General features: G+C 42.7%; 2 protein-coding genes across 3 annotated transcripts; both read right to left on the bottom strand.

Moving 5' to 3' along the window:
* Window positions 1–6,110: 6,110 nt before the first annotated feature.
* On the bottom strand, window positions 6,111–9,741 carry LOC146299726 (uncharacterized). Of its 2 annotated transcripts, none has more exons than XM_084675399.1 (6): window positions 9,594–9,741; window positions 7,832–9,294; window positions 7,511–7,692; window positions 7,111–7,211; window positions 6,891–6,990; window positions 6,111–6,784 (listed from the first exon to the last, which is right to left on the bottom strand). In XM_084675399.1, exons 2-6 carry the CDS (start codon window positions 9,185–9,187, stop codon window positions 6,655–6,657), a joined length of 1,869 nt encoding a protein of 622 aa, XP_084531525.1. In that variant the 5' UTR covers window positions 9,188–9,294; window positions 9,594–9,741; the 3' UTR covers window positions 6,111–6,654. The 2 variants fall into 2 exon arrangements, with proteins under 2 accessions (XP_084531525.1, XP_084531526.1); XM_084675400.1 differs by lacking the exon at window positions 9,594–9,741 and adding an exon at window positions 9,393–9,560.
* A 136-nt stretch (window positions 9,742–9,877) lies between these two features.
* On the bottom strand, window positions 9,878–13,917 carry LOC146299725 (uncharacterized; the record flags this gene model as incomplete). Its single annotated transcript, XM_084675401.1, has 5 exons — window positions 9,878–11,527; window positions 11,661–11,760; window positions 11,905–12,011; window positions 12,307–12,770; window positions 12,904–13,917. Coding segments are annotated over 5 exons (1,815 nt in total), but the record flags the coding sequence as incomplete, so codon positions are not given.
* Between the last annotated feature and the right edge of the window lie 586 nt (window positions 13,918–14,503).

The following is a 14,503-nucleotide window of genomic DNA, read 5'->3' as shown; positions in this document are numbered from 1 at the left end:
CTGAGGTAGTGTAGGTCTCTAAGTGCAAAGGTATCCATTTTATAGATCTCTCCCTTAGTTTCTTTCTTCCTGCGGCAAAAAAATCTCTCGACATCCCCCGAGAATTGTTTTCATTCCGAGCGCTGGGTTCCGTCTCGGGGGAATCCAGATAGCGGGAGGCTAATTTAGGAGGGTGTGAGGCGCGGTGGTGGCAGGAACAGCACAGAGGGATCAAAAGATGACACCAGACAGACACCAGTGGAGCGGGAGACTTTATTCCTCTGAGAATCAAAGTTTGTTAACTCTGACAGCGGGAAAGATGAGGAACACTTGACGGATGAATCTGGTACCTAGACGGTGCTCTTAATGATGTAGAACCTTAATTTGTATATTTGTGTATGTTCCTTTTTACATCCACTGATCCCTTACAAATAGACGACTTCCCTTTCTCCTGTTTGTGATCTTCTACACTGATATGTGTTACAGTACATGCAGTCATAGCCTACACATGATACACCACTTTGAAAGAAAAAAATTCTAGACGCGTATACTTTTCCTCAGTTGACTCGTGTTCACCATCACACTTTGAAAGGCGTGACGCTGTACCGTTGTGTATCTAAAATAGACGACACTTCCCCTCCGACGACCCCCGATGGACTCTTTGTGAGAGGCCTGACTCATATCTAGGGAGAACTGGACTCAGTCTTTATGGAAGGGCTATCCAGGCCTCTCCTGTGTCAGCAATAACAGTCCTCAGTGGAGTGAAGGGATGGGTGGGGTGAGGGAGGTGTCTCACAAACTAAAGGAGCACCTGGAGGACAGTGCCCGTAGCTGTCGACCGAAACTCCATATCCCAGCATGCTTGGCTCAGGCTTGCACACGCCACATTTCTTACCCTTCAAACAGGTGAAGAGGCAGGGAGGATTGTGGGCACGTTAAGTTAAATACAAGCCTCTTTTTAAGCGTCATTGTTGCTGTCCTGAACATTCATAACGTATACTGTCTATGTGACAGGTTGCTTTTAATGTATCTCCGCACCATGAATCCCTTTGCAACAGTCCCATCTGACATCATCAACTTGTGACAGCCTGAGGGCTCACGTACCATTGACACATGACAGAAGTGGACAGTGTTATGGACTACTGTTCAGTACCACTATGGGCCAATCAGCCCACCCACTAACCCCTTAAGGTGGACCAGGACAAAGTGGGATGACGTGAAAAAAAGAAAAGGAAGAATGTGTTTGAGGGCTTATTCAAATAGTACTGCCTTAAAATACCTTAAACTTCCATTTCAGTTAATAGGATGGAACAACAAAAGCCCGATTTGTAACCGTTTCATTATTTTAACATTCTGTGGGGTGTGAAGACTATGTTATCTGTGACCAACCATGGTCAAGTGATTAAGAACAAACATGAAAACGTGTTTCTCAAGTCTCTTAATTAGAAGGTTTGATGGATATAACTGAATGTATGGATGCTGTTTGAAAAACTCTTAGGCAGATCAATGTGTACATAGGTTTTTATATCTTCTTATTAGTTGGTTTGCAGGAATGCCAGTAGATGGAAGAAATGTGTCTTTAGTTGAAGGTGTCAGTTTTGTATTTATGGCGAAGGGCACTATAAAAGTCCTTTCATTTGAAAAACATGCATTTAGATTTCACTGCTCTGCTCTGCTTTCAACGTTCTACAAGTCTGTAACATTCTAATGTTGTACTGTAGCTGTTTGTATGGGGGGGTGATGGCTTTAAAAAGACTGTGGAAGTTGAAGCAAGTTGTTTTCTATCCCGTCCTTACAAACCGAAAATATGGAGAATGATCCAGTGATGATTCACCCTCTATGATCAAATCCAAGGGATCAATGGACATTTTGTTCAGTAGACTGAATGGATATGCCGTTTTACTAATCACATCCATTCGCGCTTTCACCTTTCCATGTCTTACTGTGCAAAACCATAGACATACACCTGCTATTTCTACCACTTCTTGTACAGACCATACTCTGTGCTGACAATTAACCTTGGGTGTGGGAGAAAGAGAAAGGAAAAGAGAGATAAAGGCAGTGAAGATGGGGGGAAACAGGTTATGGAGGGGCTGGGTGTGGGCTGAACAATGACTAATGCAATGGCTTTTATCACTCCCTCTCTCCCGCTCCACTTCCACCTTTAATGAGAAAGAGTGGAAGAACTCTGGTTCAATTTCTCTAATCCTCGCTGATTCATGTCAGGGACAAGAGCGGGTTTTAAGTAGAGACAGTGGGAGTGAGAGAGGGAGGTGAAGGGAGCCAGGGCGAGAGAGCTAGAAAGAGCAGAGAGAGGTGAACAGGCCTATCTGATTGATTACCACAAACGGATGGCTGTTCCGAGGACCAGCTCTAGTGGTGAGTTCTCCAAGCGCTGTTCTGCTGCATTACCCAGAATGCTTAGCAGCTCTTAGAAAAGTTTGGTGCTGAAGGTTGAACCCATCTGTCCTTACGACTGCCATCCATACTCACAACTCACTTCCTCCCTCCCTTCGATCGATAGGCATCTGTCGACTCAGTAACAGATAATGATGATCATCTCCCAGGATAATTTCTTTGAACTGTGGCCATGCCTGTAGGTTGCTAATGCTAAATCTTTCAATGGAACCCCAACGGATTTCATACACCCACTTCAAGTTTTCAATTAGTATTTCAATTTTAATCTTAGTTTCGGCAACCTGGAACTCGTGCCCTTACTCAGAACCGTACAGTGAGGGTGCAAGGGAATTGGTAATGAAGTACTTATGTATCTGTAGCCTAGATCTATGAAGCTCATTCTTAATTGAGTGTATTATAATTATTTTGGATTATGGTTTGCTGTTCTCTGTGGCAACTGTAAATACAGCATTTTATGTGGCTGTTTTAAGAGCAGGCATAAATGTAGGGCTAATGTAAACCATGTTTCCGTGATGCTGCCAAGCTTGTGTCTAAGCTTGCTCTGTGGCGTGCAGACGGTTGCAGATCTGCATTGAGGAGGCATCATCATCCAACGCATGAGGGACTTTTCACAAAAGAGATCAGTGCCAAGCCTTCAGGTAGGACTTGTAAACATGGTTGGTGACATATTGTTGGTCGACTCCAGAAGGTTGTCCTTCCTGTGCCACGTTCAAAGAGAGTGGCCTTAGGTGTCACAAAAAGCATGGGGGCTTGTGTAGTGGTTCCAAAACTACAGGAGGTGCCAGATTGTCCTAACGTCATGTAGTATGTGGAGCCCACATGGGCCTCTTCATCTGTACAGACCGCCCTCTGCCACACCACAATATCTCAGTCTTTTCTCTTTTTTCCTGGATTAAAGTCATTGGGCAGGCCCCCACCTGTTAGAATGTGTACAGTATGACACAATACCTTCACCTGCCTCTACAGTTACGGGGAGATGCCAAGGAGGTGTACTCAGATGAAATGCAATTAGGCTGCAAGCGAACATTGTTTTTGTTGACTTTTGTCTTCTCAAAAGAAAGAATATATATGAAAGACTGTAAGAACTCAACATTCCAATGTGGTCGTGTTTTACCTTTTTATGATGCTGAGAGTCATTTGGTTTTTGGACGTGTTTCTTATGTTGTTCACAAGATTTCCCTGAGAAGTTGCTTTGCTCTTGAAATAACAGAAAACTTGGGATGGGATTATAATACCATTCATTTTGGTTTTGAACTGTACATAAAGTAAAGACAAACTGGTAATCATTGTTGGCATTCAAAGAACCATAGTAGAAGTATTTCTTTATATTTAAAGCGATCCGTAATGATGTAGGCCTCATAACTGTGGACAGTTTAACACTGTAAAGAGATTTACAAAAAAGCATGGTTAAGAAAACATGAAATGCTTTATCAATGCCATCTTGTTTATATTCAATGTTCAACATATACAACAGTCACTGCTTAAAGAGGGCTAGCATGGTTCTATTATTATGCACAAGGTTACACAATTTCTATTATGAAGAATATGGTGTATGCTAACTTGTGTATGCTTAATAAAATAAAATAATCTAACATTTTCCCAAAATACTTTTCTGCTTTCTTCTCAATACTGTTCTGGTCCACTTACTATAAATGTTGACTTAAGAATGACAGGAATGTACTGTGTGGCTACCTTGGTTTAAACAAGTAACGTTTACCTTTCAGATATTCAGATAAAGTGTCAATGTGTTGAAAGTGAATTTGGATGGACTTGAAATGGAGGGACTTAGGCCTTGACATTAAGAACGCAGACATCTCCTTTCCCTTCTTGAATAATGCATTGCTGAAAATGTTCACCGGAACTGTCAGGAACAAGCGCCAGCCAACCACATGCAATATCCCCCCCTCATTGCTCTCATAGAGTTCTGACAGGCCCACAGATTCATTCTAGTCAATAAATACCCAAACAACACGATATCAAGCAACCAAATTTAATGTGGAGTCAGCAATCTGTATCCAAAACGTGCCTAGATTCACAAAGACAGAAATCAACAGGCCTTGCACACTGGAGCCTTACAAAGAGCTATGAGCTCAAACTCCCCAGTAGATTACATTTACAGATCTCTCCAACGTGTCAATACAAGACCAATCCCAACAGAGAACAAATAGAAAGTTGGGCATTCAGTGACTTGATGACAACTCATTGTGAGATGTTCTCCTATCGCACCTCATTTGGACAGTTTGGAAAAAGTAACAACTGGAGCATTCTGGCTTTAGGACTCTGATAGTCAGATCATCAGAAAGGCATTAGACAAACACAAACAACGTTCACGTTGCTAGGAGGATCATGCACGTGATGTCAGATGCTAAATAGTAGCTTCTGTAGCTCCCGTCTCCCACGCACGTGCACAGCAGTCCTCACAGCCTGTGTTCACGAGGCACTTGCACAGCAGTCCTCACAGCCTGTGTTCACGAGGCACTTGCACAGCAGTCCTCACAGCCTGTGTTCACGAGGCACTTGCACAGCAGTCCTCACAGCCTGTGTTCACGAGGCACTTGCACAGCAGTCCTCACAGCCTGTGTTCACGAGGCACTTGCACAGCAGTCCTCACAGCCTGTGTTCACGAGGCACTTGCACAGCAGTCCTCACAGCCTGTGTTCATGAGGCACTTGCACAGCAGTCTTCACAGCCTGTGTTCACAGCCTGTGTTCACGAGGCACGCACACACACAGCTTCTGGATGACTGGGCTGACACAGGCATCCAGTGGATTTGTAGAGACAGCCTTACTTTTAACAGCTTCCATTACTCAAAGGACACGGGTCATGCTGGTGAGATCTAGGCTATATCAGTTGCTCATAACTTCCAAAATACACAGCCGCCCCCCCCCCACACACACACACCTAATTGCACTCCGCACTAGCAGATACCATACACAGTTGAGGCAGCGTCAGCTGCATGGTCAGACAATACAGACATGGAGAGAGTGCAGACACATTCTCTTGGTTCCACTTATGCCGGCCTGTCAGACACAGCACTGCAGTTCTACATGTGAACATAGCACATTAGAACACTGAAACACATCCTGGAATTTCAGGATAAACTTTGTGTGTGCAAAGGGGGTGACACACGTGTCCACTGTCCAGTGATGACACCAGAATTGTCTCCACTTCAAAACCGAATTAAAATACAGCATTTGCATCTGTTTCAGCTTCAGGAGGAATGAATGTTAAGGTCTGTTTACCAAGAGGTTTTCTTGAGGTTTGTGGGGCAGGGCTGGAAAAAACCCTTCCAGTTAAAAGAGCTCCAGGCTTACATAAGAAATGTATTTACATAATGAATGACCCTCTTTCTTTCCACTATGCTTAACTTGCGCCTGGCATTGCAAGGCGTTGAACAGAGTGCACTGGACCTGCGACTGTATAGGGACTGTGGACATTGTTCTGAAATATTAATTAAACTATATACGAGTTCCGTGAGGAAGTGAAGTTCACTCCACAAGCACTGTAGAAGGAGCTGGAGCAAAGGTGTCAAACTGGAAGATGCAAGGTTGTGACAGGGGCCAGCCAAATGTCACAGCATGTGCATGCAACTCCAGGTATAGTAATGAAAACATTTAAGTTACTCCACCAAAAACCTGCAGGAAGCATATACTGTACGTTTTTTGCCTCAAAATGAAGCTCTGTTCACTTCCATTAATAGAAAGTACTCAATCTTTTTAAAACGGTTTAATATTTTTAACTTGAGTGGTGGAGTGTCCCATGAACAGTTGTCTGACCAGAGATATCTAACACCAGCTAAATGTGCCAGGTTAATATATTAGAAAGACATAAAGTGAACTTGACACACGGATCTTGGATTTTGGAAAATTGGAAGGCACTGGCGCATGACTTAAAAAGCACAATAACAAAACAAAGAAATAATAATAATAATAATAATAATAATGACATAATCTGTAAATTTAGCAAGCCACACAGCAATCAACATGAACATAATATATACTTCCAAAAAGCATTTCACGCATGCAAAAAACAAACAAACATAATAAACAGTAAAGATAAGAACAGTTGTGCCAGTCCTGCCATTCTCATACATTTTGGGCAAATGCAGGCCTCTTCACAATTCTTTTTATTTTATTTTTTATAACAGGCTCTTGCCAGGGTCTTCATAAAAAAAAGAGACAGAAGTGCTAACATATAGAAACATCTTGAAACATTTTGAAACGACTTAAGAGCAGTTTGGCCATGCCTTTCTCTGACCTAATTTTTTAAATTCCTCTTGAAAAGCTTTGGCACCGTGGCAAAGCGCCGATGCTTTATGTGGCTCTGACACCTCCATTGGTCCAAACTGAACTTTAGCACCCCATTGCCAAAACGCACTTTGTAATTCCTGCAACAAAAATGCAAACAAGGTCACAGCTCGTCTTCACAGTCGTCCACTAACTGCATTTCACCTCAGAATGCACACACACAAACAAGTCCACTACAACATGTACCTGCGTGTGAGGTCCGAGGGGTGCTGCCATTGCTGCCCATTAAAGCCTGCTCCCTGGTGTGCTACATGGTCCATCAGGTTGTGCAGCTCCGTCATCACCCCTGCGCACACGCACACGCACACACACAATCAGCACTTCTCATATTCCAACCACATCAGGTTTCAGGGCTATAGGAGGCCTGGGTGGACTGTTGACATGAGTGGAGATCCTCACACAGTACCTTGTCCTACCCCTACATTCTCCTTCATGTGACGGGTGACTGAGTCCACGTAGACCCTCTTCTCACGCTGCCAGTGCTTCTCACTGTCAAACACCACCGGCCTGGAACAGACAACACATCCACCCTCTTCCAACAATATAGATACGTCTTGTGTGTCCCACTGACGGCCAATCCTTGAAACTATATTTGAAGCCAAGCTAAGCAGCTTGCTGTATCATTCATTTAGTTACCAAATCCCATTACTCAAATGGAAAAGGCATATTTGAAGAGACAGATGACCTTTTTACCATTCAAGGCCTTGTCAACAAAGTTATCCAATGAAAGCTGACATGGCAATAGAGTTCTATCTAGAGGTGATAAGAGGACTTCACACTGACTGGATGAATGCACAGTTCAGTACCGTGACAGGGTGGCCTTCCTATCTTTTTTGTTGCTCTCTTTGTGTTGAAAATGGCTCTTCTTTTGGACCTCTCTAGGTTGAGGGGAGCTTTCGTTCTCATTCTGTTTGGGTGGAGACTGAAGAGTTGCTGGTTTGTTGCTATTGTTGATCTGGAGGTTGGGAACCACAACCACCGACCTGACCTGAACAGGTATAAACAATAAAATAAAACTGCTTGGTTGTGAAGACAAACATTAGATTTTATCAACAGGAAATGTTGATCAAATTCACAAGTAAATCTTAAGAATTTTCGGTGTCAAGAAGTGATTCCGATATATTTACCTGGACCTGCAGAGGCAAAGTAGTCTCAAAGCTCGTCTCCACTGCCACCTCCTCCACCTGCCACTCCTGGGTTGAACTAATCACGCCTCCCTTGTTCTTCCCCTCACTTCTCTCATCACACACTTCTACGGGTGGGTCTGTGCTACAGTGACAAACTGAGGACTGGAGTAAAGGGTCTCCTATGTTCCACACCTCCCCTGTGGCTCCGTCTAAACATTGCTCTGCACCCTCCACTGGAATCAACAAGGCCCCACTGACATCGAGGGAGTCCTCCAGGCTGAAGGAGAGGCACTGCTGACACACCTCAGCCTGGCCTTTCTTGGGTTCCAGGGGACAGGGAGCCTTCCGTTCCACTCTGTCCTCCCACAGTGAAGGAGCAGCCAGCGCCTGCACCCCCTTCGCTCTCACACTGACCAAAGTGCTGCTGGAGAAGGCCAGGGGCCGCAGAGGTGTCTCTGCCTTGCACACATCCTTCTTTTCTTCTCTAAGTGCATTCAGAAAGGACCCAGAAAAGCTCTCGCCACCGAGAGATCTCTTCTGTTCCCCTGCCCTCTGTTTTACCAGACCCTGCTTTGGAGCGGGCTGTATTAGCAAATTTCGATCTAAGACAGAATGCTTTTGGCCACCAGCCTTCTTGTCAGAATTACTATATTCATAAAGGCTCTGGCAGCTTGAGATAAAATCATCAATACTGTCATTGCTGCTGCTGTCACTGTGTATGGGGCTCAGACACATGATATCGTCAATGTCACAGTCAAAGGCAGTACCATGGTCCAGTGCCACATTTTCTAGATCCAACTCTGGTGGGTTTGGATATACCCTGCCTGGCAGCCTACCCCCCTGACTACCATCTGACACCCCTGACGGCTCACTTTTAACATGCTTTACGCCAAGCCTTGAACCTGGTGTCCTACCTTCCTCGTGGTCTACTACCAAATTCTTCACACCTGATGACACAGTTTTAGGGCCAGATAAGGCTTGGCGTATTTCTGGAAGGGGGTTCCAGGAATCTATGACACATGCAAGGTCTGGGGACACAGTATTTTGTGGTTTCCAGAGCTTTTTAGCAGGAGTCTCATAAGTATCATCAAGGCAAGAGTCATCAAGTCGCCTTTTATGACTTGTGGAATCACTACTGGTCACAATCTCTATTTTGAAGTTGCAAAATTGATTTGAATTTTCCCACAAATGGTTTATTGTTCCATTAGACTGACCATTTCCACAAGATGCCATCGTCCTGGAATACACAGACAGGGGTCTCAAGTGCCCATGGCTACCATTTTCATAACTTGATTTCTCAACACCAAGTCGATGAAAAATTGTTTTCATACCATTAGCTATCCTAGCATTCTCCATCCCGCCAAATAACAAGGCCAGATAACTTAACCATACAAAGCTTAAACTACAAGTAGCTAGCTTTCTACGTAATAGCAACGAGAAGAGTCAGGATCCTCTCGACTGGCCTGAAAAATGAAGATGTGACGTTGAATTGGAATTTGTCATTGACAACATTACGGTTAATTGTAAAGTACAGGCTAATTATGTTGATGAAATCAGATACCATTTGCAGAATTGCAGCCAGCAGAATGAAATGGGCCCAAAATGTTGCAACTACCTACAAGCCCGTGCAGTGCATGGGGATGTGGCTAGCTACTTTGATAATTAGTTTAACACATTATCTTTCTTTATTTGATCTTGCGTTTCAATGCAGGTTAATACATGTGATCTACAGCGCTTTCTGAATGAAGAAGCTTTTACTTACGACTTTTTTTTCGTAGTCCACCGCAAGAGGAATATCGAAAAACACTCACAGGTGCAAAAATGCGAGGTCAAGAGGTTCACGGACGAGCTCTTTCTCATTGACGTTTAATTAACAATGCGGTTAACAATCTGCTGCTACTAGGCCTATACAAGCACTCGGACTGCACATTTTAATAAATACCATATTTTCAAACACTTTTTAAAGAAATACATTATTCAAAAACATTATTTAAATTTATGTAACAAAATGTCCCATCCTATAACGATGATCAAAAGAGACCGATATAATTCAACATATATTTTATTACAGAAACTTTGCATACTAACAATCCAAATTTAAGTAAGGGATAATGCCCGACGAGGTGTCCAATATCATCTGATAACGGACGATGCGGAGACGTGCGCGTCGGACGGTTACTTCCGCGGAGTGCGTTATCAGATGATATTGGACACCTCGAAGGGCATTATCCCGCTTATACCATGGTCACTTGCCAACGATTTTTTTTTTTACAAACATTAATTTATGTTTTAAGGCGTTTTGCAATAGAAATCTAACGTTTTTTAACGTTAGCCAACTCTGATATTTATAGTCCGCTCAGCTCATAGAACCAACACCGGCTTTCCTTTGGCTGAGCTATTAGCCCAAAAGCTAACGTTATGCTAGCAGGATTCAAAGCCAATAACATTGTGTACGGTTGACAAACAGTAAATATAATTTTACAGTATGTTTGACAATAAGATTTGCTAGCTAACCAGCCATGTCACTGTCCCAAAATCAATATCAAGATTTTCCCGAACAATATCGGCCATATACTACTAGTACTAGGGCTACAGTATGGCCGCAGCCTGTGGAGCGAGTTGAATAGCAAATGGATGTGAGATGATCGCATCATAGTTGACATTTTCTCCAATCAGTGATTATAATTTGACAGTATGTTTAACAACAAGACTAGCCAGCTATCAAGCCATGTTATTGTCCCCAAATAAAATCAAGATTTTTAAGAAGAAAATAATCGGCCATGTGTAGAGTTGCTACTAGACGCAGACTGTCTGAAGTAGATTGACTAGCGAAGTGAATAGCGAATGGGATGTGAGATGAGCGGTTACGTGACACTTACACACTACATTCAGAAAAGAAACATTTTTCAAATAGGTTAAAATAAATATTGAAGTCACTCATTGTTGTAAATACAAGTTTGCTTGTTAAAGTCTTTCACATATTGTAAATGGAGGCTTTGACTACGTCACTGTTTTTATGGTTACATATTTAAGATATTTTGTACAGGCTCCTGTGTAGCCAGCGGAATAATTTAGAACGGTGAAGACAGTTTTTCTGCAATGACGCAGTAGGTGTCCGTTATCACCATATAATGTACACCCCTGCAGCCAATCAGAATCGAGTATTCACCCAGACCATGGTATAATAGTCAAATAATGAATCCAATGAAAACACGTTTAGTGCGCAGCTGTCTCCAACATGAACAAACACTGAAAAGTCAATTTTGACCTACACAGCCAACAAGCATAATGTGACATTTATTCTCATTAACAACTTCACTTCGCAAGATAAATAACTTGAAACAATATGAAATGTCAACGTCAATTAAATTTAGTTCCCCGTTGATTATAAAATTATTAGTTATACATAACATTCTTTTGATTATAACATCCTTTTGATTTCTCAAAACAATGCAGAAACAGATTTGAAAATAGTGTAAAAAGCATAACGACATGAACAGAAGAGGAAAAAAAAGTGCAAACTTTGATTAAAGATGATATCCACTCTTCCTCTTCTATGATCCAGCTTAAGGAATTGGACTTCTCTCAAAGAAGAGAGGGACCTTGGCAAAGCGTTTGTGATGAAAGTTGCTCTTGTTCTTCCATTGTACCAAAGTATAACTTGGAATGATATTACCAAAAGCCAAACGGTAATTTCTATTAAAACCAGAACGACAAAAAAAGTTATATTGCAATATGTAATTAGTTATTCACTGGATGCATCTCACCTTTAAAAGCACACACACATCAGACGTCACGTCAGACACACATCTAGAGTCTCAGTATGTACCTGCAGGTGAGGTCAGAGGGGTGCTGCCATTGCTGGCCATTGAAGCCTGGTCCTTGAGCTGCCAATGTGTCCATCAGGTTGAGAAGCTCCTGCATTAGCCCTGCATATACCACAAACACACTCTTTCACATGCAGACTTCACAAACTCGTGCTCTGCACTGTTTAGCCTGTATTTTGATTATTTGACAATTTTTTTAATTGTTTGGCACTTCATTGAAATGCGTTGAATAATCATTTTCAGTACCTCTTACTGAACGTTGGTCTACATTCATATTCTCCTCATTATGTTGGTTGACTGTCCCCACATAGTACCTCCTCTGCTGCTGCAGGTAATCCTCTCTGATCACTGGCCTGAAACAGACAAAATAGCCACCATCTAGCAGACTGGACATCTATCTTTCCTAGTCCAACATTCCAGATCAACATTCCTCTATCCACCAAACTCATCTGACAGTGATGGAGGAACCAATGTTAAGCCAGTTTCTAATCACAGATCTAATTTTGCCAAGCAGTAAAGAACATACACTTTGTTGTCGCTGAGATAGAGATTTGACTGTGGACAAATGAATGATCCAATTGCTCCCTCTGTAGGTGATTAACAGGATGACATTAGGCAAAAACTACAGTCCTGCAAAATATACTATACCTTGGAGGTAGCATATCCACCCTTCTATTTTTCTGGATTACTTTTTTCTTTGGGACTCCTTTGTTTACAGCTGGCTGGGTTTCCTTGACCTCTAGTACAGGTGGAGGTAGTTTGACTTTAGGCTGAGTTTGTGCCGTTGTGATAGGTTGTTTTTGTACCGGCTTGACTGTTTGGTTTGGTACCGGATTGGTAATTTGTTTTGGTATTGGCTCGGTAATTTGTTTTGGTACTGGATTGGTAGTTTGGTTGGGTGGTTGGTTTACATTTCCAACTCTTTGGTCATCTTGGCCTGGATGGATAGTTTTTTGTACAGAATTGTTTTGTACAGGGATAGTTTTCTGCTGAGGTGTAACTGTCTTGATCTCTTTCGGTTGGGGTTGAGTGATGTTAAGTGCTGGCTTGCTGTTGTTACTTTTCAGGCTTGGAGTCACTCTCTCAGACTTTGCCTGAACCAGAGATGGAATCTGAAAAGATAACAAACAGAATAATGGATTTAGCTAACATTTGTATATGAATTTAAAAACAGCCTCTATTATGAAAACTCTTTGAATTAAGACATTGAACATGCCATATGTCTGTGGGGTTCAGAATCCTTACCTGTGGTTGCATAGATCTGGTGATCCTTTTGCTCATCTCCATGGTAACCTTTTTATCTACAGAAGAGACTGGACAGTCCTGGACTGAGGGAAGACCACACCCCTTACCTGCATTGGTCTCAGCACAAACTGCTCTGGCCCTAGGTGCCACTGTGGCACTCTTGGGACCACCAACAGTGCCTTCCGTATCAAACAAGCTGTAAGAACAGTCCTCTAAGGTAAAGGAGGCATATTGTTCAAACACTTCAGCTTGGCTCTTGTTGGTCTTAGGGGTAAGTAGGGGCTTACCCTCTACACAGAATAGCGGACTAGGCATATTCTCTCTCCTGCTAACCAGAGGGCTGGATGTGTCGAGGGGCTGAAGGCATGAACCCCTGATATTTCTTCCTGCTCTACAGGCCTTAATGCCGGCCATAAAAAGGTAACTTTTGCCATTTTTTTTCTTTTTGTCTTGCTCTCCCTTGTTCTCTTCTTTGCCCATTCTATACCCAGGCCCCTGTTCAAGACTTTGACTAGACCCACTGGGTTTTTGATGACAGTCTTCATCATTAAAACTCTGACAGCTTCCTTTGAAGGTGTCATTCAGCTCATCAGAGCCTCTTCTTCCGACAGGACTCAAGTACATGATCTCAGCTTCACAGTCAAAGCCCAGATCGAGGGTGAGCTCCTCAGGATCCAACTTGTGGCTCTCAGAGACCTGTGAATGACGTGGAGATAAACTGCTTGACAACATGTCGCCCTCACTAAGGCATGGAGAGTCATATCCCCCATCCAAGACTGAATTCTTCTCAAGAGGTGGTATTGTTTGGGGAACCGAAGTGGAGACAGGATCACACACGCTGTCTGGGAAGGCAGTTCCTGAATTGTAGGTCTTTTTGACGGGAGTCTCTAAAGTGTCATCAGAGGTTGAATCAGAGTCCTCATCCCACGGCCTCTTAAAGACATGTCTGGCCCTGTAGCCGGAAGAGCTTCGCGGATTCATTTTGGACGTCTGCCTTTTTTGTGCTCCCTTGAAAACATATGCATACGATGCAATTTACTTTGATTCTAGTCGGATCTACTCACCCACAGTAGCTAATGTGAAAACAGATATAACGCCTACTTCCTACTGTAGCTTGTGGACTTGTACACGAGAGCATGCTTTTCTGTTGCTTCCGCTAAACAAGCTTAAGCTAGCTAGACTTAAAACCAGAATAAAATGTCAATTTGACACGTGTCATCCAGGTTGTAGATCACTCTAAAAGGGGTTTGATAGTACAGCAACACCTGTTAATTCCATCAATTACCTCGGCCCTGCATAATTAGCCTGAAACTTAACTATTTTGTTAACAGGCTAAGTTGATGTACACTGTGGGACATTTTGTTAACTGCGTCAGTGTTCGCTAAATTAACGTTGGCTTGCATTCAGTCAATATGAATAGAAAATAGTTGGGGTAGGATATAGGGTAACATAAAGTATGTCCCGAAGTGCATTAACTTACTGTATATTGCGTCATGTACATTTCACATTTTAACTTACCGATTACTGCTGAACTGCTAGTTCTCCACCATGCACTTATGACTGTCGTCATCAAAATATTTTGACCGTCATTGAATAGACA

This window comes from Hypomesus nipponensis, chromosome 3, assembly GCF_054491055.1.
Source record: "Hypomesus nipponensis isolate SF chromosome 3, ASM5449105v1, whole genome shotgun sequence".
NCBI lineage: Eukaryota > Metazoa > Chordata > Actinopteri > Osmeriformes > Osmeridae > Hypomesus > Hypomesus nipponensis.
Note: the sequence above shows the minus strand (reverse complement) of the source record. Positions and strands in the feature narration are given on the sequence as shown.

Excerpts from the sequence above, each read along its gene's own strand:
- LOC146299726 (XM_084675399.1), bottom strand. The coding sequence starts at position 9,187 with ATGGAGAATGCTAGGATAGCTAATGGTATGAAAACAATTTTTCATCGA. Across the intron at positions 7,212-7,510 it reads AGGAAGGCCACCCTGTCACG|GCCGGTGGTGTTTGACAGTG; the intron begins GTACTGAACTGT and ends TGTCTGTTCCAG. Across the intron at positions 6,785-6,890 it reads CCCTCGGACCTCACACGCAG|GAATTACAAAGTGCGTTTTG; the intron begins GTACATGTTGTA and ends TTTTTGTTGCAG.